Consider the following 25,369-nt stretch of genomic DNA (forward strand, 5'->3'; position numbering starts at 1 on the left):
ACTCTGAGTTCTTTTGTAAGATCTCAGGAGCAAAAGAACACACATTGCTAAAACCCAATGCTAGATTTATTTCAGGTATATGTAGTGATGGATTTTTGACTTTTTAATAACGGAATATGGGGTAGAACTTGGGTGAGATCATTATGGAAAAAGTAGATGCTACTGCGAGTGAGGTAACCTTTTGCCTCAGGCTTGCTGAAGTGAATATAGTTTTGAAGAAAGTTTTCTGACTATTCTGTAAACTATTTTTGTAGTTTGAAACTTCCAAGTCGTTACTGGAAATCTTTCATGATCCGTATTTACTAGTTAGTTGCAAAAATGAAAGCACACCAATGTTCTTGATGAAATGTTTTCAAGGATACTGATTTAAGATAGATGCCTATTGAAGTAACCTGTTTTAAATAAATAAATTTAAAAGAAAATGTTCTTCCTGTCTGAGAGTGAAAATTATTTGGTCAGACACAACATCTGCAGTATGCAATGCCTGCAGGCATGCATGTGGTCATTACTTAGATTTTTGCGTCCACAGTTTCAAAGTGTTGTTCCTGATAAATACAATTGGGGCAGCAGTAGGAGTGTCCAAAAGATCATTTAGAAGATCATCTCTTCATTCCTAGAAAAGTAGAGTGCTAATTGACAAAAGAGTAAAATTCAGTTTAAAATGTTCTTAAACACAAGAGTGAAACACTGAAAGGAGAGTGACTGTTGTAAATAGATTTGGATTGGCACTGTTAATGATTAAAGAAGTAATAATAAAGATATGAGGTTAGATGATAATGGTGTTTTTAGACTACCACTTCAATTTTGTTGTTACTTGAGGATTTTTTCCTTTATATAGGGGAGGAAAGAATACCTCCAAAAGTGTTGTTGAAGAAAACATCCTTTTCACTTCCAGTTTTCTATTAATATTGTTCTCAGCTCTGTTACACTTACAAAATAAATAGGAGCTGGTTTTCTTTCTTACTTCCGTAGAATGAAACGAGGAAGAAAAACTAATGAGGCCAACAGCAGTTCATCTGAAGAGACATCTGAGAAGGAATCCAAGAGACACAAGGTTCTAGAGAAGAAAACCATAGCTGCGCAGAGTCCTGACTGGGCAAACCTCCTTCCAGACATTATCCTGCAGGTGTTCCAGTACTTGCCCCTTCTGGATCGTGCTCATGCGTCGCAGGTCTGCCGAAGCTGGAACCAGGTGTTCCATATGCCTGATCTTTGGAGGTGCTTTGAGTTTGAACTGAATCAACCAGCCACATCTAACTTGAGGACTACACATCCTGAACTAATCAAGCAGATAATAAAGAGACATTCCAATCACCTGCAGTATGTAAGCTTCAAGGTAGTGTATTTTTTAGGCTTTTTAAAAGTAGCTTTTATTTTAAAAGAAATGGCATCGCTGCGTGTGGTATGTGGCCTTGCTCTCAGGCTTGGTATACTGAAGAAATGGCTTCTCTAAATGGAAATGTAGACAATGGAGTTATCTCTCAATTAATTTGTTTCTGTGTATTTTCAGGACCAAAACTTAAAATAACAGTTCTGATCATACCTTTTCATTGCTTAATTCTGTTAAATGGGAATTTTTTTGTTTGGTGGGGTGTGTTTTGGTTTTGTGGGTTGCTTATTTTGTTTTTCTTTTTTCTTGTAGCAGCTTAGCTGCTTAAAATTCTGCCTCAGTGAGTGGACAGAAGGTTTGATCAGGATGCATAAATTGAGCATTTCCCAGTTTCACATCCTGTAGGGAATTGGATTCAGTATTCATGGTTAGAAAACATCTAATGCATAGAGAGTGACTTCAGTGCTACTACTCAGCAACTAGCAGTTTTAGCACTAGATTGTGTGGGATTGTCTGTACTCAGCACCACTGCCTTTCAGTTAACTGAGAAAGTTCCTGGGATTTGCACAGTTTGCTGTGTTTACTGACTGTACATGTGTACCAGTTGGTGAGAATTGGTTCTGCTCATACCATGGAATTATTTTCAGTAGACAAAAACCTTTATTGTTGGATTACATATCATTGTGTTTTGGAAGGGTGCTGAGACAATCATAAAATCATCAAGGTTGGAGAAGACTTCATCAAGTCCAAACATTAACCTGTCACTCCACTGTCATCCCTGAGCCCTAAACCATATTTATCCAGCATCAGATCCAGATGCCTCTTTAAACGCTTCCAGGGATGGCGACTCTGCCACCTCCCTGGGCAGCCTATTCCAGTGCCTGACCACCCTAACATCTGGTGTGAATCTCCCCTGTCTCAGCTTATGTCAGTTCCTTCTAGTCACTGCAGGCATGGCAGAAGAGACCATTCCCCACCTCTCTACAACCTCCTTTCGGGTAGTTGTAGGGAGCGATGAGGTCACACCTGAGCTGCCTCTTCTCAAGGCGAAACAAACCCAATTCCCTCATCCCTTTCTCGGACAACATGTATTCTAGACCTTTTATGAGCCTTGTTGCCCTTGGCTGGACTTGCTCCAGCACCTCAATATCCTTTTTTAATTGAGGGGACCAAAACTGATCACAGTACTTGAGGTGTGGCCTCACCAATGCTGAGTACAGGGGGATGATCACTTCTTTAGTCCTACTGGTCACACTATTCTTAATACAGGCCCAGATGCCATTGGCCTTCTTGGCCACCTGTGCACGCTGCTGGCTCATATTGAGCTGCTGTCCACCAGCACTCCCAAGTACCTGTCTGATGTACAGCACTCGAGCCACTTCTCCCCCAGCCTGTAGTGCTGCGTGGGATTGTTGTGTCCCAAGTGCAGGATGCAGCACTTCACTTCATTGAACCTCATGCAGTTGTCCTCAGTCCATTGATCAAGTCTGTCCCGATCTCTGTAGAGCTTTCCTACCTTCAAGTAGATCAACACTCCCACCCAACAGTGTTGTCTGCAAATTTACCAAAGGTGCACTCAATCCCCATGTTCAGATCATCACTAAAGATATTTAATAGGACTGGCCCCAGTACTAAGCTCTGGGGAACACCACCAGTGACTGGCCAGCAATTGGATTTAGCTTCATTCATCACAACTCTTTAGGCCTGGCCATCTACCCAATGTTTTATCCATTGAAGAGTCCACCCATCCAAGCCACGAGCAGCCAGTTTTTTTAGAAGTGTGCTGTAGGAGGCAGTGTCTAATGCCTTACTAAAATCCAGAAGTATCACATATACAGCCTTCCCTTCATCCATTAAATGGGTCACTTGGTTGTAGAATGTGATAATATCAGTCAAGCAGGACCTTCCTTTCATAACTCCATGTTGGTTGGACTTGATTCCCTAGTTGCCCTTCATGTGCTGTGTGATGGCACTCAGGGCAGTCTCCTCCATGACCTTGCCCAGCACTGAGGTTAGGCTTACAGGTCTGTAGTTCCCTGGATCCTCCTTCTGACCCTTCTTATAGATGGGTGTCATGTTTGCTAATTTCCAGTCAGTTGGAACTTCTCCAGTTATCCAGGACTGCTGGGAGATGATTGGTAGTGGTTAAGCAAGTTCTTCTGTCAGTTCCCTCGTTACCCTGGGGTGGATCTCATCAGGGCTGATGGACTTGTGATCATCCAGTTGGCAAAGCAAGTCATTAAACATCTCCTCCTTGATTATGGCGGCTTCACTTACCTCCCCATCACCAACTTTGAGCTCTAGGAGCTGGTTATCCTGAGGACAACCAGCCTTGACATTAATTCAGAGGTAAAGAAGGCATTGACTACCTCTGCCTTATCCTCATCCCCTGTCAGTCTGCTACCTTCTGCACTTACCAACTGGTGGCTGTCTGTGCATCAGCTATGTGAGAAATTTGGAAAGGAAGTGACTTCTGCAAGGTTAACACGCTTGTTATTTCGGAGATCTGGCAGTTCCAATGCAGGAATCACCAGCATGTGGATACCTGAGGCACCTCTGCCTAGTCCCGTGTATTGCTACTGCTTGATTGCAGTGCCAGATACAAACTGTTCTCACAAGGCTTGCAGGACTTTTATCAGTGTCTGTATAAAGAAAACTTACAGTTGTAGTGGAATGACCTTTAGTGTCGTATCTTCTTTCTGTGTTGCTTTACACTAAGTGATTTTGAAGAATTTCAGATGCCCTTCACTGCTAGGGTGATACCCACATCATTCCTGGAATGTGTTGCTTCAGTTGTCCTTCAGAGGTTGTAACACTATTACTCTGCAAAGGCTGAAAACATGAGGGTGTTTTTTGTAGGCAAAGAAAGCTTGGATTGTTGAAAACGGAGGTTTTTTCAGCTTGTGTTTGAACAGAAAATGAACATTCATTTGACTTAGATCTATTGCAGACAAGGTGGTGTGGCTTAGGGTAAACTTAAATTTGATCTTGTGATCAAGCTTTGTACTGTTCTGTAGGTTTGCAAAGCTGTCACACGTACTGCCCGTAAGAGGTTATTCAGAAGGCACGTCTGAGTGTCAGGGGAAATTCATTGGAGACAGCTGTGTAGCAAGCTGACTGGCGAAGGTTGAGGTTTTTGGTTTTTTCAGTGTATTCCTTACATATTCGTTGTGGTATTAAGGATGGAGGGACAGTCATATAGGTCCATATGCTAATGCACTTAACTCTCCAGCAGTTCGGTATTATGAACTGAGTCGCTGTAAAAGGAAGCAGCTTTTTCACACAGTAAGGGATTTTATAGGATTTCTGCAATTTGACAGGGAGGAATGTAAAGAGGAATTTGGGTTAGCTGTGGACCCAAACGAACCTTCACTTGCTTATTATTTGATGTGGATTGAGTATCATGGATCAAACCATTTAGCTGACCCCTAACCGTGCTATATTTTACCAAAGTGTTCAGGAGAGTAGTAAATTTATAGCAAATTGTCTTGGATTTTTGATACCTATGTTTTTGGGGGAAAAACCCCAATGACACTGATGGATTCCCAATGAGATGTTTTGTGGGGTTTTTTTTGACATAACATTTCAGAAGGTAAAGTAGGAAAAAAAAACCTGAGAGTGTGTTTACAGTATGTTCTGAACATGAAATCCATTTTGTTTTAAGGTGGACAGTAGCAAGGAATCTGCAGAAGCAGCTTGTGATATTTTATCACAGCTTGTGAATTGCTCTCTGAAAACACTTGGGCTAATTTCAACTGCCCGGCCAAGCTTCATGGATTTACCAAAGGTATTTTAATATGTATATTTTTCTATGCAAAGTATGCAGTGTTTCATACAGTGCTTCTGTAACTTCATGGAAAATTCTGCTTTAGGAATGTGCAGCTTTGATAAAGAAAGCTTTATTACTGGACTGTGTTAAAGTGAAGAACTGAGATGTTGTACTCTGAATCATGTGAGAAGCTAGTCCTGACCTTGTTGTTTCAAATCCTCCTGTCTGCTGACCTCAGTGTACTCCTGAGCAGCATGGTGCAAGTCTAAAGACTAGACGATTCAGGTCTGTGTAATTGTACTGTGGGGGATGTTTAGGAGACATTTATGATCAAATGAGTGGCAGAGTTGTATCCATGTGGACTTGCTGTAGGGCTGACAGGATCAGTGAGCTCTTTAGAAAGCAATATGATCATGATTTTCAATACTTCATGTCACACAGTCAGGTGTCAGCTTCTTAGGTGAAGTGCACTGTATTTCTGAAATTTTCAGTCAGATTATTACCTTGCATGTTTATCAAAAATCAGGTCTTGTTAGAAGACATCTGATCAGGAAGACAACAAATCTCTTACGTGTGCTTCTGAAGAAGAATTCCTGCTAGTGAGGGGGAAGTGTACTATTGCTAAGGAGCAGAGAGTGGTTGTGAAGGGCCAGCTACAACTTGGCTGTTAGCTACATCTCCGTGATGTCGTTGCTGGTGATGGCAGTAAGGACGAGGAAGAACTAGAGACATCCTGGGGAAAGGAAGCAGGATGCAGGATTTAAGCAAGGTTAGCTACAGAAGGATTATCAATTACTAGCCTTGGCAGTGGCCACAGCCACATCATGAAGTTCTCTTGAATGTGTATTTTTAATCCTTAACTTTCAAAAAGGTTTTCCAGATACTTAACTAGTTTTGGTATGATTTTTTTTCCTTTTTTTGATGTGCTTTGAGATGTGATAAGAAAACCTGAATGTAGTGAAAACTCCACAGTCTCAATATGTTAATACTTTGCCCTTTCAGCTCTTGCTTATTGTTTTCTTTCCTAATCTGAATGCTGCTTGAGCTCTCTTACTTAGCTTTCCCTGGAGGGATGTGTTATGGTCCTTATTCAGTTATTTCTGCTATGGACTTCTTCAGCTTCAAGGCTTCCAAAATACAGGCTTTGTTTTTTTGTTCCCAAAATGTTTACATGTGGCCTTTAAAAAATATATTCAAAGTGAGTCAAAATTAGCTCTAGGCTAATTTGGCTTTTGATGTTTACCACTCCAATATTATTGTCACTGGCATACAGGGCCAGCAGTGATCTGAAAATTTTCGTGGATCACTAGTGAAACTAAGGAATTGAACCGGGCCATGAATAAATTCTTGTGGGAAGCTGTTAGTAACAGCCCCACTAGGTGAGAAGCAAAGACAAATAGGTTTTTGAAAAATGGTTAATGCTACACTGTGTTTTGGGGGTTTTTGTTTCATTTTTATCAGACTATAAGAAGTTCGAACTACTTTGCATTATCCTCATCAGTGCTCTTCTGTTTTCAAGTAATGTGACATCTGGAAGATATTTGTAAAGCATGTTTAGCACTGTGTTGCCTAATCTCTTCACCAAGTACATTCTACAGGAATCTTCTAAAGAATCATACTGTAGGCTACATGTGTGGCAATACTGAAAAGATCAGTTTTTACATGTTGGAATATTGCCTGTTTTCCAGTAGCTCTTCAAACCAGAAGTCTTAAGTTACTTGTTTCCATAAACACAGTTAACTTTCTTTGCCTTTCTATTTAACAGCCTTGTTAGTGAAGGGCATCACTTTCTGAATGCAGAGAATGAAACCACAGTGCTAACACTTTCAAAATACAGAATGGAAATAGTACTAAAGTGCCTTTTTCTTGCGCACATAATGTATTGTCAGTATAGTTGGAGTGGTCCCTCAAGCCAAAATGCCTAATGCTTCTGAGCTGAACTTTGTGTTTCCATGTGTCTGGACTGGCTTTGAAAGTTTGTGTTAACATGGAAGTATTAATTCCTTTTCTAAATCTATTTGTGTCTGAGTTTTATCAAAACCCACAAACATATGGCATAAGAATGAGCAAATGCTGTTGCCAGGCCTTCTCTCCTCTAACTGTATTTGGTGTGTGTGCATGTGGCTCAGAGTGACACAGTATTGAAATCCAAGTAACAGCTAATTTTATGGAATACTGAATGTAGCACATGGAGAAAATACTTTTTAAAAGTCTTCTGTTCAGTCAGTCTTGTAAGAAATCATGAAGATAAGCTGATTATTCACTTCTTCATAGCACCAATGGTTTTTACAAGCAGTGCTATATCTGCCCTTAGTTGTGTGTTTCTCAAGTTCAGGTGCCTCAGGCTCCATCTTTACTGGTAAGTGTCGGTGGTTACGCAAAAATGCTGAGTGCTGGACCTCCATTATCTGTGCTGCTTAATCAGTAGTTAATTGACTGCCTGCTCCTCGGCTCTGTTTGGACCACTCCAGTCAGCTTTCCAAGATAAGTGTGTTCAGACCCTGAAGGTTCTGTGTGGGTGGTAGGCAGGCAGTAGTATCATTTGGCATTGAACACAGCATTACAGGATTGCCAGTCCTGTGTTTGCATCTCACAGATGCAGCACAACTCACCATGTGGGAATTCCTGTTCTAGGAGGTGTTTCTTTTAGAGTGTGACTTGCAAATTATTCCCTATAATTAGTGCTTCTAGGCTTTCCCTTTGCTCATGGTCTTTCTATATATTTAAATTTGTGCAGTGGATTGTCCAGAGTCAGATTCTTGATTTGTATTTAATGTTAGGCGTTCTGGTTAGCCAAATACATAGGTTGATAGCAAAAAACTATTACACTTCCTCTGCTAAAAATGCCTGGTTTGGTATTAATTTTTAATTATAAGAAAGAATGCTTTTTCAACAAATGCTGTTAATAAGCAGAAAAAAACTAGGACTGCTGTGTACAATGTAAAAGCATTGAGAGTTTTACTTCAGGTACTACTGTTTGATTTTAAACTTTCTTTTTTCTCTCCAGTCTCATTTTATTTCTGCACTGACAGTGGTGTTTGTAAACTCCAAATCCCTCTCTTCCCTTAAAATTGATGATACACCAGTAGATGATCCATCCCTCAAAGTGCTAGTGGCTAACAACAGTGATACACTCAAACTGTTGAAAATGAGCAGTTGTCCTCATGTTTCTCCAGCTGGTAAGCTACTGTGGTTTGGTTTGTTTGGGGGATTGGTTTATTTGGTTTGGGTTTTGATGCATGCATTAAATTCTGCCTGAAACCAGTAAAACCCTGAAAAAATAGGGGTGGGGTGAGGTGAGGTGGGAGGGAGGATGAGTGTGGTATTTACAACAACGGTCACTGGATGAAGTACTTTCAACTGGTGATCAATCCAGCTCTCCTACTACTTGCAGAGTGACTACTGAGCTAATAATAAAATGGGGCATGTCAGTTGTGGGCAAATAAGTAACCTCATGTGGAACTTAGAGTGTGTTTATTAATTGAAACTGTGCTACTTGTGCAATGACTCTTTAAGGATTCCAGAATAATTGAGCTCTTTGGACTGTGAGTTCTTTCTCACAGTTCATGATGATACATGGGTTTTGAGTGTTGCTGTGTCACAGATTATAAAGATGCTGGTTTAGTCATTTTCAAAGAAAGCAGTTTAATCTATTGCTGGAGAATAAGTGCAGCCAGCATCAACAAAGGGGAGATGAGACTGGCTGTGCAGAATTTCTACCATTACTTCATTAGCACTTTTAAGTGTGTCTGTATCAAGAATGAAGTTCCTCTCAGAATGAAATCACTCCTCAAGATTGTTGAAGTTCACAGAATTGACATTTGTGGAAGACTATGCAATGAACAGCAAGTTTAAGTTTTATTCACAGCCCATCAACTTAACACTTGCAGTTTTTCAATGAGAAATGGAAGAGGACTTGTAAATGAGATGCTGGTAACTTAGCTAGATTCCTCTTCTGAAGATGAGTTGAAACTACTGTAGTCACCATAACTTTTTTTTAATGCACATATACTGCAGCTCTAAATATTAGGTATATTATGTGTAAAATGGACCAGCAGGATTTGTGGGGGAAATGGTACTGCAGCAGAGGGCTTGTTATTGCTGTGATAACAAACAAAACAAACTTAATAGCTTTTGCAGGTGTAGCTCTTGGACAAAACCTCGTGTTCAGTTTTGTGTAAAGAAGCCCGGAAACCACAGGTTTGTTTTGCAGCAGATGGGCCCAGCAAAGTGTTCACCAGCATGCTAACTGGAATGTTATTTCCTCCAAAGCCTTGTAATCATAGACAGGGGGTTGGCTTGAGTGACTGGCTTTTCTGACTTGAAATTCTGTTTGAGAATCCTTGTGTCTGAGAAGTACAGGAGCCATAATGTGTCTGCCAAGAGGAAAACGCTCCAGCAGTAATTTGTAGCTAGGCAAAAAGAGCAGTTTCCTTGGACTTGGATCCAAGAGTAACCTGTCATCTCTAGCAGACTTTGCTGGTTTGTAGCTAACCTTTGCTAGAAAGTTTTACTGGAACATCATACACTTGATAATTTGGGAGGGAGTGTGGGTTTACAAAGCTGTTTGACTGGTGTGTTCTGGTTGATGTATCTTGTACATTTTTAAATCAAAGGAATAATAGGTAAGAAATGGTAATGCCTGTTTAAGGAACAAAGAGCACAGCTACTATTGTCCTTCACGGAGTAAAGATGAGTACAGTGGGCTAAGATGCATTAGTGACAAAACCAGAGAGTGCTAAGCAAATAGCAGGAGAGTTCAATTGCTTAATTCAGGTATGGGTGTGCCTTGAGACCAAGAGAAAAGAGGGTGTACTGGGTTTGTATGACAATATTTTGGGGGGGGGGGGAAGGGCTATGGGAGTGGCTTCTGTGAGAACCTGCTATAAACTTCCCCCATGTCCAACAGAGTGAAGGCCAAGCCCATCAGCAATGGTAGTAGTGCCTCTGGGATAACATATTTAGGAAGGGGGAAAAGTTACTGCAGGAGAGGAATTGTAGCTAGAGATAGAAGTGAGAATGTGAGAAAAACAGCCCTGCAGACACCAAGGTTGGTGAAGTAGGAGGGGGAGGAGGTTCTCCAGATGCCAGAGCAGAGATTCTCTCCTGCAGCCCATGGTGAGGCAGGCTGTGCCCCTGCAGTCCGTGGAGGTCCACGGTGGAGCAGAGACCCACCTGCAGCCCATGGAGGACCTCGTGCTGGAGCAGGTAGATGCACAAAGAGGGCTGTGACTCTTGGGGGAAGCCCACACTGGAAGAATCTCCTGGCAGGACCTGTGGAGAGAGGACCCCACACTGGAGAAGGTTTGCTGGCAGGACTTGGCCCTGCAGGAGACACTGGAGAATGTTCCTGAAGGACTGTGCCCCATGGAAGGAGCCACACTGAAACAATTCCTGAAGAACTGCAGCCTGTGAGGAGGACTGCTCCCATGGGAGGGACCCCACACTGGAGCAGGAGAGGAGTGTGAGGCATCCTCCCCCTGCGAGGGAAGAAGCAGCAGCAGAAGCAATGCGTGAAGAACTGACCACAGGTCCCATTCCCTGTCCCCCTGCACTGCAGGTGGGGAGGAGGTAGAGAAAATCATGAGGAAGTTGTGCCTGGGAAGAAGGGAGGAGTGGGAGGAAGGTGTGTTAAGATTCCATTTTATTTCTCATTACCCTGCCCTGATTTAGTTGGCAATAGATTGATTTTCCCCAGTCAAGTCTGTTTTGCCCATGACAGTAATTGCTGAGTGATCCCTGCCTGCTGCCCTTAGCTCCACTCACGAGCTTTTAGTTATGTTCTCTCCCTGCCTGGCTGAGGAGGGGAGTGATTGTGCAGCTTTGGTGGACACTTGATGCCCAGCCAGGGGCAACCCACCAAGTGAAACCAGAGGAAGGAGCTGGTATGTGGTTAGCTGGCTTCAAGAGCAGGCAGGCTGCAAAAATGAGAGTCTTGAAGGAAAATGTGACCTGGATTTTTTTTTAATGGGAATATTATAATTAGCAGGCTTCTATAAACCTGGAAATACTTTAATTGAGCCAAAAGGGCTGTGAGTTGCAAAACTGCTCATTTATAGATGTACTTAAAATGGTATAACATCCTTTCAAATTGGAGGAGGGGAGTGTTCCTTACTGGACTAGTTCTCAAGAAATTTGTTAGTGGAAGACAGAAGAGAGTAACACAAGTGCGAGAAATACTTCATTACTGCAGGGATAAAGGAAAAAGATTAATACCAAACTGGGATTTGCTTCCAAAGGCTGCTCTGAATAATCTCCAGAGTTACTGTACAAAGTTAGAGAGGCATGTTTGAGTTTGGGCTGGAGAAACAAAGGCAGTGATGTATTTCTAATGTTTGTGAGCTTATCTGAAGTTTCTTCTGTTTGGTGTTTCCCCTCTGAACTAACAGTTGTTGGAATAGGGGGAATGGGAAGTGTTCCTGTAAAGGCTGAATTTCTGCTCTGCTTTGGGGATAGGAGGCCTGCTTCTTTTGTAGTGGGGTGGTAGGGAAGAAGAGTTGGATGTAGGGTGTGTAAGCATCAGGGACTTCATGTGTCTGGAATTTTTTTGATGGAGATCTATGCTGTATGATACCTGGGTGATTTTCTTCTGTGACACAAAGGTTTAGGCAGTGCAAACATGGGCCCTAGACAGGCCCTCCAGTAACTATCTACTCTGAATTCATTGTCAATTCATTCTCAGTTCTATATGCAGGATATATAATTTCATTGACAGATTGTAGATAGCCTTAGACCCATAAAAAAACCCACAGTAAGCTGAACCTCAGCTCTTCCCTTTTGGCATTGCACTGGTTGATAATGTGTCCCTGAAGTTAGTAAATACGCTTTGTGGAAGGACAGAAGTCAGGACAACAAGCTGGTTTAGATGCTAAATTTGTGGCAGGCTGTTCTCAGAAACTGTAGTGATGAGAAAATATATATGAATCTTGAAACTGCTTGAAGTACTTTGTGTCAGCAGACTTGGGTATTAAGGAGCACATCTGAGTCTGCTTAAAGGGAGTGGCCATAGTAGCCCTTCTGGGAGCATCACTGTAAGAATAACTTTGTTGTAGTTCAAGGATAGGAAATTATCTCTGGAATGTGTAGAAGGTTCCCAGAAGTTTGTAGTTCTACTTCATTGTTCTAATTTTGTACTACAGTCTTAACAACAAGCCAAACAAACACCCTGCCCCCCAACCCCTGTATTTTCACTTCATCTTGGATCCTGCCCCTTCCTCCCCAAATGCAGTGAGTATGCTTACACTTAGAAACTTATATTTTTTTCAGTACTGTTACCAGTATATTACCATCACTTGCATCTACAAATGGGATGAGTGGAAACCTTACACTGAATTGAGTTCTTACTGTTCATGTTTTAGTCTTCTGTGAGCAGCAGGGTATATTGATTCATTAAAGAGAGTCTGAAAATTGCTGTTCTAGGAATTGCTGCTCCAAATTTTTAGTGTTTTGCCTCTTTTTATTGTTGTTTTTCTGAATTTAAATATCTATCCTTTGCTAGAAGTAACAAATACTGACAGCAGAAGCTTCTGTATTTAATTAACATCTAGCATTCATTTTACGTTTGCTTTCTTTGTGTGACAGATTTCATTCTCAGTTGTTTTATCAGCCACAGAGGAGGCAGCAGTTCTTCCAGACCAGGCTAGGGAAATACTTTTATCATGAGTAAGGACCTTTTAAAAAATGAAGTTGAGTATGTGTGGTCTTAGAATGGGGCAGAGCAGTCAGAGTATGCTATTTATATACTTGCCACTTCTATTTATATATTCATTAACTTTCTCTCCTGAGCAAACGAGCGAGGCAGTCACATAGTACAGTGTGTGACTTACTGTGTCGGTGCAGAAAAGTCACAAGGTCACACTTAGATGACACAGATTCAGATTTGGGTTGTCCAGTGTGATTTTGTTTTGAGGTTAGGTCTTGGCTGTGTGTTGACACAGGTGGTCTTTGCACCTCCTGACATACATAAACCAGTTCAGTCTTATGTTTCATGTTCAGTTACTGGTGTGTTTTATCTGTGTAACCCCTTTGACAGTGTCCTGTTCTCCCAGGTATCCTGTGTGTGGCTGACCAGTGCCATGGCTTACGTGAGCTGGCGCTGAACTACCACCTGCTGAGCGACGAGCTGCTGCTCGCGTTGTCGTCTGAGAAGCACGTCAGGCTAGAACACTTGCGCATTGACGTTGTCAGTGAAAATCCTGGACAGACTCAGTTCCATACGATCCAGAAGAGCAGCTGGGACGCTTTCATCAAGCATTCTCCTAAAGTCAATTTAGTGATGTACTTTTTCCTGTACGAGGAGGAGTTTGACCCGTTCTTTCGTTATGAAATACCTGTCACTCACCTTTACTTTGGCAGATCGGTAAGCAAAGACGTCCTGGGCCGCGTCGGGATGACGTGCCCGCGGCTGGTGGAGCTGGTGGTGTGTGCCAACGGGCTGCGGCCGCTGGATGAGGAGCTGATCTGCATCGCCGAGCGCTGCAAGTATCTGTCGGCCGTCGGCCTAGGGGAGTGTGAAGTCTCTTGCAGTGCCTTTGTGGAGTTTGTGAAGATGTGTGGTGGTCGTCTCTCTCAGCTCTCTATTATGGAGGAAGTTTTGGTTCCTGATCAGAAATACAGCTTAGAGCAGATTCACTGGGAAGTTTCAAAGCATCTGGGTCGAGTCTGGTTCCCAGACATGATGCCCACATGGTAAAGTCCTTAAAAGACTTGAGGGCAGATGGAACAGCACCTTAAACCCAAGCTTACCATATTGCAATTTCCTGTATAAGCTTATTTAGTAATATAGATTTTCCTGTAAGTTAATTCATTGCTTGATTAGAAAATTAATTTTCCTTTTAAAAATTATTTTTGAACTCCAGATCCAAAACCAGATTTCACAGACAGCTCCAAAACCCGTTTTCATACAAACAAAAACCAGGTTTCTGTTTTAGATTTGTTCTTTGTCATCGAAAGTGACCTCAAGACGTTTTTGGAAATAAAAAAAAAGTATTTAAAATATTCAAAAGTAACTTCAAAATAGCCGTTTTAATCTGCTGTCCTTTGATTTAGATATTAGTATTGAACTGAATGAGATATTATCTTAAAACCAAACAAAGCCCCCCCCCCAAACTGCATGCTTTTGTTGCAGACTGTAGCATTGCTAAATCCAGGCACCTAGATGAGATGAAGATTATAAGAAGTATTCAGTAGCCTGCGAAATCTACACATTCTGCTATATAAAAGTCATAAAAGGCAAGAACCATGCACAATAGTAACAGTTTAGACAACTAAAATAGTAAGTTTGCTACCTTATTCAACAGAGTACTAGATCAATCTAAAAGGTATTTAGAGCACAAACAAGCAGTAGGGAGCTACCCAAAGCAGGGTGGGGTTCCCCCGTACACATTTAATGTAGTTTGCTTACGGGGTCTCAGATCTGCGTCTAAACCTGTTTTAAGGTATTTTGTCTAGCCCAGGAAGTGAGAGCTTTCTGGGGAAAAATGTAGATACATTGTATTTAAAAACACATTGGAGTTAATGAGCTTTTCTTGCACATTAACCAGTTTGCAGCATATGGTGAGATGGAATACTGTATAGTTTATGGAACGAGCCCTGCAGCGTTAAGTGTGGTGAGATAGGTGTGAGCAGTTTGAGACAGAGAAGGTAAAATTTGGATGATGACCAAGAACCTTTTCACAAAACCTTAGGCCTTTTGGCTGCTTTCAATTTGAGAGAAATGACGACGTAACAGTTGCTTAAGCTGTATAAACTAATTGTATACTGTAAATCTGTTTCAGAAATGTTTATGTATAAAGTGGATGTTTGATAGATAATAATTTTGTATACCTTTAATTCAGCTAGTTTGGTCATTTCATAATATTTAAATATCCAAAAGGAGTAAACTTGGTGAAGTAGAGCAATAGGCAAAAATTTGTTTTGAACATTTGATAAACCAGTTTTATTAAAGAAAGTTTTTAGTCTGTGAGTGGTGCAGGCAAGGTACTGCCTGTGATCTGGATGTGGCTTGTGACTTGTTTCCTACAGCCAACAGTTATGTTGTTGACGTTTCCGATCGGTGACACTGAGGTGTTGCTACGAGAGCTGCATGTTTGACAGGTGTGTCAGCCACCAGCAAGGCAGAGCTGCTCCAGCTGCAGCCTGGGCTGAACTGACCTGGTGGCTGCTTCTCGCTTGAGCTGTACAGCTCCTTCTGGTGGGAAGTAGTTTTCCTTCATTTCTGATTTCAGTAACGTTTATCCAAATGTATAGTTCAGTGTAATACACTTATGAGTGTATTTAAGCTCATAACTACGTTTTGAGCAAGCAATGCTCAATGGACTGGACATCTTTATAGGGGAGTTGTATGTTTCTGTAGAGCTTTGATTTTAAAATTGCATTTTATGAAATATGTTTTTTTTGTATTAGAATTTGTTAAATTAATGTAATACTATAATTTGCTTTCATTTGTATAAAAGGTGTCAATACATTTAGCCTGTAAAAGTAAAAAAGCTCTGTGTTTTTATAACCTGACTCTCAGACCTGCCTCTGGGATAAAGGTGGAGTAACACTAGTGATTTGGGGAGGAGGACGTGCTTTCACTAAATTAACATGGAGTAATCGCACCACTAATGCAGCCAGCACTTCTTTGGACCTTGTCTGCAGCTCTCCCATGTCGGCAAGGTAAGATGCCAACGTGTTGGTCGCAGGAACAACTAACTGAAAGGGAAGGCACAACCTAAATACTGGATACCACATGTGGAATTCACATCTTTGAAGCCAAACCCAGCGTTGCGGTGGTCACGGAGAGATCTGTGTCAGACCCTGAGGTGAGGAAACATGTTAGCAGCTGAAGGCCACATGCTTGGTTGTAACAGAGCTGCTCCCCCAGCAAAGTAACTTTCTGGTCTGTTCCAAGTTGCACAGACTTCATAAAGTCCTTCATGGATGCAACACAGTATTGTAAGAGTTACTAAGATGCTGAAGGATAAGAAAACAGCTTGAAAGCAGTTTCTCTGTTCTACTGAAGGTCAGCACTTTTCATACACCAAACCAATTACAGCATCCTTAGCTCAAATAATCCAGCTGTAACACAAACTTCCCAGACAAGCCTACAATAGTGCTTTTTAACAAATCTTGTGCAGTCCTTACTTTGCCTTCTACACGTGCTGGAACAAATGGATGATAAATAAAAACTGTGGCACAAGTAGAAATAAGTACCACAGAGTCACGTTCACTAGAAACGTGAACACAGGTCACAGCTCTATGACTTTTCCCCAAGTTCACCTTTATCTTTTTGTTTTCAGAAGAAAATCCAGTGTTGGCTCTGTTGTCCAGTTTTGGGATGGAATGGTTCATGTGTACAGTCACAGATCATACCTCTGAACACACGTGCTACATCACTTCAGCATTTTTGTTATAAAATTACTCTTGATAGCTGTTGATACCAAACAGCTGGGACAATCCTGACTGGTTATACTAGATTACTGTGAGATAATGTATCAGAACTGAAAAGGTGAGTGATTTAAGAGCAGCTGCTTACATTAATGTTGTACTTTCCTGCTATTTACCTAAAGCTATAAGCTTGTGAATGTAAGTGGGGGTTTAGGGAATCCTCTGGTTTTTTAGTTGAAAATGTTCACCAATACTATGCAAACTGAACTAACTTCATAGACATAAATTAGCTACATCTATTCCAGTTGTTAAAATTTTGATCTGGCCAAATTAATTTCCTGTGAATTTAAAGCAGAGTTCAACTGGGCCTCTCTAGTCAGACCTACTCCAGATACACAACCTGAACTGTGACCTTGCTTCAGAGATCTGTCTTCAGCTCTGGCCTGTCCAGTTGGTCGGGTGTGGAATGGTGAAAATCAGTGCTGCTTCTGCATCTAAAACTGGAGCACTGATGTAATGAGGAAGTTTGTGAAATCTTAAAGGGACTCAGAACTGCAGTGTCAGTAGCTCAGACTACAAACGCTAAATTAATTTTCCTGAAATACAGATGCTGTAGGAACAAGTTCCTTGGAAATATGATTGAAGTTTAATAGCATCAAAACCAGGACAGAGAAACCACAATTAACCTTAGATGTTCTGCATGTTCATCCATCCATCCATTTTGTTAGGTTTTTCTTGTAGGATTGCATCCACTGCTGCTGGTGTCATCTGTGTGCTTTCTGCTCTGTCTCCCACCTGTGCTTTTGTGAGGTGGCATTTCCTCAAACAGTGCTGAGGAACTGGGGTGGCTTTGGACCTTTGAGAGGAACACCTCTGTTCTTTCCAGTCTTGCAGCACGACAGAAAGCTTGTAGTTTCCCATTTTAGGATGATCAAGATCAGCCATCATGGTGTGCTACATGAGTAAGAAAGGCTGTTGTAATTCTGTGTATTGTACTTTATCTTACATCTGTACAAGACTGTACAACAGATAATGAACTGCACAATCCAGACTGAAGTAAAGATACTCAACTGTACAATCCAGGTCTGAGCAAATGAACTGGCAATCAGGCAGCCTCAATCTCAAAACCTGATTTAATCATTACTAAGGCAGGATCTTTAATGATGTAGCCTACCAGTTTTGCTGCTTCCAGCCGAAGCTTCAAGTAGACTTTACAGAATCATAGAATCAACTAGGCTGGAGAAGACCTCCAAGATCATAAAGTCCAACCTCTGACTGATTGTCAACTAGACCAGAGACATAAGTGCCACATCCAGTCATTTCTTGAAGAAAAAGACAGGAGACAGCTAGAACACTGCAGTTAAGCATTGAAGTTAACATCGAAACAGGCAGTTTGACTTTCATCTGTGCTACAGAACACACACAGTCTTTGGCCTAGCCACCTGTATTGTGTTTACAATACAGGTGCAGGTGAAGGAAGCAACGTGGTGCCAAGATACCACCCATGCCATCTTCTAGTAACTTCACTGCCCCTTCCCACCCTGCAGTTCATAGCTCCCAGCTGCACAAACAGAAGAACTACAGAAACGCCAATCTAAGGCACACATTGAAGGACCTGGGCACATCAAAACAGGTTTGTTAGCTCCAACATATTGATGAGCCAAGTTAGTCCTTGTAATGCTTGTGTCCCACCTCTGCTGGTGGCCAGGTGCTGTCTGCTGCTCACGGCCATGCATGTGGAGAGCACCTGAGACCACCCCATTCCCCCTCTGTCACTGCAGAGCTCAGCCAGAGGAGCCACAGCAGCCCTTGGCCAGGGCTGCACAGAAGCTAGCCAAGTCAGAGATGCTGACATGTTCATGAATGTGTTATACAGGTATTAAGAAATAAAAAGCATAATCTTCCATGTGGTCTAGCAAAGCCTTCCCAACACCTTTACAGCTAGCAGTGAAACATACAACCCTTTAACACCAGTGCAGCGGAGCTCCAAATTCCTTAAGAATATTCTGATTTAAGGGCGAGTTTGGTTCTTCAGTAAGCAGTTATACGCCAAAGGATGATTTGCTTCCAACAGGTAAAGGGATCTCTTCATAAATTATTTTGAGATAGGGGAACTTCATAGGTAAAAACCAGTATTCCAAGTTGTAGTAGAGGTAAAACTGATGATTCAAGATGACACGATCAATTATTTTTACAAGATCCACAAAAAACTCTCTCACTGACTGATGAGGTTTGAATGGATTGTAAAAGTCTCTTATAGCTGCTGCCAATGTCTTGTTTCCTAGTGGTCCAAAAATAGATGTTTCATTTCCCAAATAAATAGGTTCTCCACTGAATAAAATTATGCTTGTATAGTTTGTTTGTATCTTCTTAAATACAGCTCCCAAGTCAGCCAACTTCTGGTACACTCTCAGTATAAACTTAGAGCACTCATAAGAGTCAAACCACACTGTTGATTGTTTGTCAGGACTTGCTTGAACTGTCCAGGTCTCATAGTAGATACCAGTCTCATTGTCATATTTTACCCATTGTGCCATTTCATTAAACATCCTTCCTGTAAGAGATGAGAACAAGTATTACAGCGACAAGGTAACAAACACATGACTCAAAATGTTTTCCATCTGTTTCAAAGCTCAACTCCCTCCCCTGAAAAAACTTTACCTACATTACCTAACCACACAAAGACACAAGGCTTCTGTTGGAGGGAGAAGTGATACCCCACTGAATAAACTACATTTACATGCAAGTTATTTAAATTAATTCCTTTTTCTGACCCTTTTCCTGCTACTATGCCAGGACATCCAAACATCAGAGAGCCATGACACTTGTCATTTTGCTTCATCCATGCAAATAGGGCTGTTAGTAGAGGCTACAAGAGATGCTGACAAAGTGCGCACCAGAGCAACAGGCACTTCTGCACTTCCTCAAGTTTCAACTAAATTCAGCAATTCAGGGCACAGATTTCAATGTCTCTTCACAAAAGAAACCTCAGACCAAAGACACCCTGCTGTTTCAGCTTCTCCTCAGCAGCAAAGCTGAATTGAGCCAAATTGTGAGTGGGATGTGAAGACCAGTAAACTTGAAGAACTTGAGGATTATTTTTTAATTTAGAACACATTTGGAGTATTTAGGTGATGGTGATTTCACAACTGGAATGATGAAGACATCTCTAACTCAGCTCACCTCTCTGGTAGCTCCCTTTGGGTGCCATTTCTGCCTCCTCAAATCAAAGCTAAAGTATGCCAGCAATTTTCCTTCTTGTTTCTCCTGTGGTCCTAGCACTGCCCCTCAGCCTAGCCCTTCCTGCCCTTTCTTTCCTCAGTCATGGCACAGGGTACAACCATCTATGACTCAGCTCCGTCCAGCACGACCAAGTTTTGCAGGTTCTTCTTGTGCACAAGGCTAGACGATGCTCAGACAACTTGCAAGTGTAACAGTGTTCCAAGACAGCATCTCTCTTTAGCTGCAAGTGTTACGGCTGTGGGTACAGTAACTGTGCTTGGCAGCCCTGAACACAGGTGAGACTGTTGCAAGCAAAGAGAATGGCAACAGCTACCTCACAGTTCAGGGGTGGCAGCCATGGGACAGATCTGTGTCACTAACACTGCCCTGCACACAGCCACCAGCCCCCTGCATTAAGTCTGAATTCACTGCACTTGTCAAGACCAGTGATGAACACTGCATGCCACATCATCTCCCTCCAAAGCAAGCTGCAAAGGTCAGGTTGCTAGGTCTGCTCTTTGTCAGAGAACACACAGGTAACACACCTCAGTTACCCTAAGGTAAGGCACATGTGCAAGCTACTGCCTCTGAGTAACTAAAGCTCTGCACATTCACACCTTAGGCTACCTCAGTATAATTGATGTTCACTCTTCTGGGCTGCATGGTAAACGTAACAATCACTCTCTTTGGTGGAAGTGTTTGTTAGGTACTTTATTTCCCTGTGACTTGGTTTAATAAAACAGCAAGTCATTAAATCTGTATCAAGAACTGTAGATGGGTTTGAAGCTTCCCTTTGTAGGAAGCTCTTGTGTAGGAATCAGAGAAGACAGAATGCATATTCTGTAAGGCATGTTAGTGAAAAGGATTTGTCTCTCCTAACAAGACCAAGATGAAAATAACATGAAGTTCTGGCCTTAACATCTTAAATTAAACAGAAGTATTATGGGCTAATGCATGGCTCCATGTTAATCTGTAGGAAGATACCCAGATATTCAAAAAATCAGACTCTGGACATTTCTGCCCTATTTCCTCAGGAGAAACATACTTTTAATTAACATTAACCTGTCTGATGGGCTTTAAAAGAAAATGAAATGGCTTCACTGTGGTGTCTGACAGCGACGATAAACAGCTCCACAGAATCTCACAAGGGCTAAGAGGATCCAGCCATTTTGTACATTAAAGTCCTCTCCCATGGGATGGGAATGCTTTTTGCCTGCTCTCTGAAGGAAGCAAGTTCAGCTCATGATGCTGTCCATCTGTGCTTGCATCCACTCACCCCCTTCCACAGTAACTTTTGGATTACTAGTCAAATTCAGACAATGAAAAATTCTCAGAGATGCTAACAAGGCCACAAATGCTATCCACAAGGCACCAGCATAACCTCACCTTTCTTAGGCATCAAATAATGCACACAGGCAGGAAGCATTATGAGTTCTGCAGCTGTATGAAAATATTTAACCTGCTATTCATACAAAAGAATCCAACCATATCAGGCATCAGAGACCTCAGTCATGAACTACAAACTCACAGGAAAGCTGCTCTGCTTTACTTCACTGCTTAAAGAACTGCCTAGAATTTCTTAACAGCACTACACACTACACTAACTCTGGAGAGTTAGTGGTTTTGGTCACACAAAATGCAACTCTTCAAGTCCTCAGTGAACTTTCATTTTAAGTCATTCATGCTATTGCTACAGCAATCAGATTTATTTAAATGACCTTTTTATTTTAGGATTGCAGTGTTCAGTATATACCAGGAAGGTATTCTGGTATCCATGTGTCTAGAGGTGTAAATCCTGGTTTTGTTCTACAACGTATGACAGAGACCTATTACTGGGGACATTTGCCCGGTTTTTAGGACACTTAATGGGGGAGACAGAAATATAGATTAGCACTTGTTAGATCTTCGAGACTATTTCTAAAGATGTCTGATTTGTTTGTTCAGTAATGAACACATTTTCACCAGTTCTTCCTATCTCAGCAGTCATCTGCCACTTCATAACAGAAGGCTTCGTTTGGTGAAGCCATGTGAAAAGAGTCCATAATGGCTCTGTATAAGCTGTTTTGCTATTTTTACACTCAAGAGACTCAAGTATTTTTGTACAGCAACACCAAATGACAACGTTTACCAACTCTTCAGTGTGCATGGTTCAAAAGGCAGCAGCCTCATACCACTTTCTGTAGTAAAGAGAGTGTTTAAAATTGGCATCAGCAACTAACAGTGCAAAGAGCTTACAGAACATAAATTAAAAGACACTGCTTTACCTAAGGACAAGGATAACTCTCTATTTTGTATTAACGTTATCCAAAGCATCTAAAACCTACCTGATATTGTGGTCATGAGAACTAAAGTTCCATTTTCCTTCCAGTGTGCATCATCTATTCCTTCATAGAAGCAGGCAGCTCCCTGGTTACACCAGAATGGAGCATCCATGCCAGGCCGCAAGTGTGGAAATGTGCAGTTCCCAAGTTGGAAGAGCTCATACCACTCCATTGTGTAGTTTTTGCCCGTTAGGGAACTCTTGAAACCCACAGCATCATGCATAATTTTCTGGAAAAGAAAAAAACAAATCACCAAAGTTTTAACATCATAACGACCTCAGCTTGACCTGTACAGAAGATAAGACCCTTGGGAGCTGTTCTGTAACAGGGTGAGAAGAGCAGAAGGAGTTCCTATAACATGGTGGATTCAGCAGCACTGATGCAGAACACACTAGATTGTATCACACACATACTTTCACCAGCATCACACTGTCTCAGTGGTTGTCCATCCATCCATCCTAAGTTCTGTTACTTGGAGGCAGATACTCAGTGGGAGCTCATCATCAAAATTCAAGCTGACTTTTGAATCCTTAACCTCAGGGGGTTATCAGAGAAATAAAGAGCAGAACTGAGTTACCAAAACCAGACCTTGGTAATGAAAGCCACGTAAGGAACGACATAAATATTCCTTTTAAAAGCTGCATAATAATTACATAAATCCAATCATAGCTAACAACTGAGATAATGATATTTGAATCTATTTCCATTTTTGACTGTGTGCTTTATATTGATGTTGCTATATCACATTCACTGGTATTTCTTTATTCATTACAAATCATGCTTTGAAGCTTAATTTTGCTCCTGCGACAGATATAAATATTACAGAAGTGGAGATTCTTTCATATTTGCATAATTTCATGAATGGAAACCTCAATTCCAAACTGATCATAACATTCAAGAGAGAACTGTAAAAGCAACCAACTCTCCATGATCCACCATTCTGACCAGCTGGCTGTCCACTTCTGACAGGTATCAATCTTCAAACAAATATATGTTTGTAACAACAGAAATGTTAATAATGCAATCATTACAATCTGATATAAAGGGACAAATAAATATATTTTCTTGTTGTAATTCTAGCACAGAAGAAAAGACACCCAAAATGTAATGGTGTGCATATACAAAACAATCTCAATATGCAGCTCCATGGGGGAACACATTCAAACCCTCCAACAGTGGGTTCATGCTCTTTTCTTTACCTGAGATAAATCCTATAAGTTTTGTTTGAAGCTTAGTACTCTTTGAGTATCTTCCCTATAGACAGCTTAGTTTGTGTGCTCTAATACTCTTCCATACAAGCATATCCCAACCTTACAGCTCTCATTCTCAGCACCTGCTGTTGAATTCAGCTGAATTTGCTGCTATAACTTTGTTAAAGACATCACCTACCAAATGTCCTAGTAGGTCCCCATACTTGAATTCCCATACTGGAGCCTGTAATCGATACACTTCAATGACATCCACATCTTTCATAACTGGAATGGCAGAGCCAGTGGGACAGAAGGTGTAACGAGCTTGGCAGTAAGGATCGGTTTTTGGACGGTAATCAAAGCGCCTGTGTTGGGAAAGAGAAGTACACAGAATGACAAGCACAGCTTTGGGGCTGGAATAATTGTCTCATGGCTTCCTAAGGGCCTGAGTGGAAGAATTTAAGTGCCCAGCACCCCCTCAAAGACAGATTCTGTGGTCCAGACACCGCAACACTTGGAGTATACAAGTTCATAAGGGTGCTGAGGTGCACGTTTGCAGAAAGAGGACTCCAGGACTTAAGACTCAGGAATGCAAGTCAGGTTGTACACACTACTGACAGTGAAGCAGTGGAAATGATGCAGATTACAAAGGGTAACATACTCACAAAATCAGAGACACAGAGATGCTGGTAAAGGATAGTTTGAGATCTGCCTCAAAAACATTCTCCTAACAATCTGTTTACATAGGGATGACCAGTTTATTCTTGCTAATCTGTAGTAAGAGGTCCCCAGATGAAGTTCTTTTTATTCTAGAATATTGTCAGTATCAGAAAAAAATTAATTCCTCTATGCTAATTTAGATAAAGAGGTCTATGGACCTAGCTAGGATCACTGCTTCCATTTCATTCCTATTACACCTAAAACCTGAATCTGCTTCCTTATCACACTTTCTGACAAGTCTTCCTTTCCCAATTTTCCTTCAGAGTCAGTAGTGTATTTCACTTTAAACAAGGTTCCTGTATGCCTGTTACCAAAACAAACTGGCATACACAGCTTGTCCAGATCTTGCCCAGTTAGCCTGACAGTCTAACACACTCAGTTGCCCAGGGCTACTGAACGGCACAAACACCCCAGTCATGAGATGACTCAAGGACACCGGACTCCCTGAGCCAGTAGGCCTGCTGAGACAGTGCTGCTTTCCCTGTGGATTTCCCCAAGCTTGCTGGCAAGTTCAGCATGCCTGCCTTTATTTTGTCCAGGAACAAACAAAAAGAAAAAAAAAGAAAAGGAAAAAAACCCACCCAAACAAGCCAAAGAGTATGGCTGGAAAAAGAACACAATTAGAAAACAGACTTATGCCAGCCACACATTTAAGTCTTGTTTCTAAATGGGACAGCTTACAGCTTCAATTTCCCTTTGCACTGCACCTTGCATGTGACAAGAAGGTAACGAGCCCGTTAGGCAGCATTAGAATTCCACATTTCTGAGTGCCTCACGCCACCAGGCTTGTACTCCAATTCTGACCATCCCAAAACCCAGTCTTGCAACTAGTGAACTTGCTGGAAAACCCAAACTACTCGTGACTGCAAGATCAACTCCTTCAGGCATCACCTGATGCACACTTAACTGCTAGGAATTACACAACAGGCTTTCAAAATTTCAGACGTGCACAACAGTTAAACGCTGATAACACCTCCCTCTACAAACAGCAAACCCACACAAAACACACATGCGAGCACAGCCCTTCTCCTGAAGAGACTCATTTCCCCAGCACAGCCAGAGCTGTAGCTATTTACATCAGTAAAATGCCATAACGTGCACTGTTCGGCCTTTCCCAACACCACCAGGAGCTAGGGCAGCTCTGGAGCAGCACACGGGATTTCGTACCATTTCACTTATCACGGACAGAAGTATGACGTAAAGTCAAATTTAAAATAAATAAATAGCACCCTGAGTTCCTCATCCGCAGGAATTAAAGGAGCAGGTTTAAACGCAGGGCAGTTAGCGGCCGCGGGGACAGCCAGCGCGGCTCCAGGCACCGCGGGAACCGCCGCCCCGTGGATAAAGGGGAAGGTATTCGGGGCCCGTTTAGTCTAGGAAAGGAACAGACAAACAGAAGGGACGTGGGGCTGTGGGGGCTGTGGGGCCGTGGGGCCTTTCGGGGGCG

General features: G+C 41.8%; 2 protein-coding genes across 2 annotated transcripts; one reads left to right on the forward strand and one right to left on the reverse strand.

Annotated features, from left to right (window-relative positions):
• Positions 1-973: 973 nt before the first annotated feature.
• On the forward strand, positions 974-13,791 carry FBXL3 (F-box and leucine-rich repeat protein 3). The gene is made up of 4 exons (XM_009080079.1): positions 974-1,336; positions 4,995-5,117; positions 8,107-8,278; positions 13,148-13,791. The coding sequence occupies exons 1-4, from the start codon at positions 974-976 to the stop codon at positions 13,789-13,791; spliced, it is 1,302 nt and encodes a 433-aa protein (XP_009078327.1).
• A 4,704-nt stretch (positions 13,792-18,495) lies between these two features.
• On the reverse strand, positions 18,496-23,567 carry CLN5 (ceroid-lipofuscinosis, neuronal 5; the record flags this gene model as incomplete). Its single annotated transcript, XM_009080080.1, has 3 exons — positions 18,496-19,023; positions 22,016-22,241; positions 23,402-23,567. Coding segments are annotated over 3 exons (904 nt in total), but the record flags the coding sequence as incomplete, so codon positions are not given.
• Between the last annotated feature and the right edge of the window lie 1,802 nt (positions 23,568-25,369).

The sequence above is a fragment of the Acanthisitta chloris genome, unplaced genomic scaffold (assembly GCF_000695815.1).
Source record: "Acanthisitta chloris isolate BGI_N310 unplaced genomic scaffold, ASM69581v1 scaffold6808, whole genome shotgun sequence".
Lineage (NCBI taxonomy): Eukaryota > Metazoa > Chordata > Aves > Passeriformes > Acanthisittidae > Acanthisitta > Acanthisitta chloris.

Excerpts from the sequence above, each read along its gene's own strand:
- FBXL3 (XM_009080079.1), top strand. The coding sequence starts at position 974 with ATGAAACGAGGAAGAAAAACTAATGAGGCCAACAGCAGTTCATCTGAA. Across the intron at positions 5,118-8,106 it reads GCTTCATGGATTTACCAAAG|TCTCATTTTATTTCTGCACT; the intron begins GTATTTTAATAT and ends TTTTCTCTCCAG. Across the intron at positions 8,279-13,147 it reads TCCTCATGTTTCTCCAGCTG|GTATCCTGTGTGTGGCTGAC; the intron begins GTAAGCTACTGT and ends CTGTTCTCCCAG.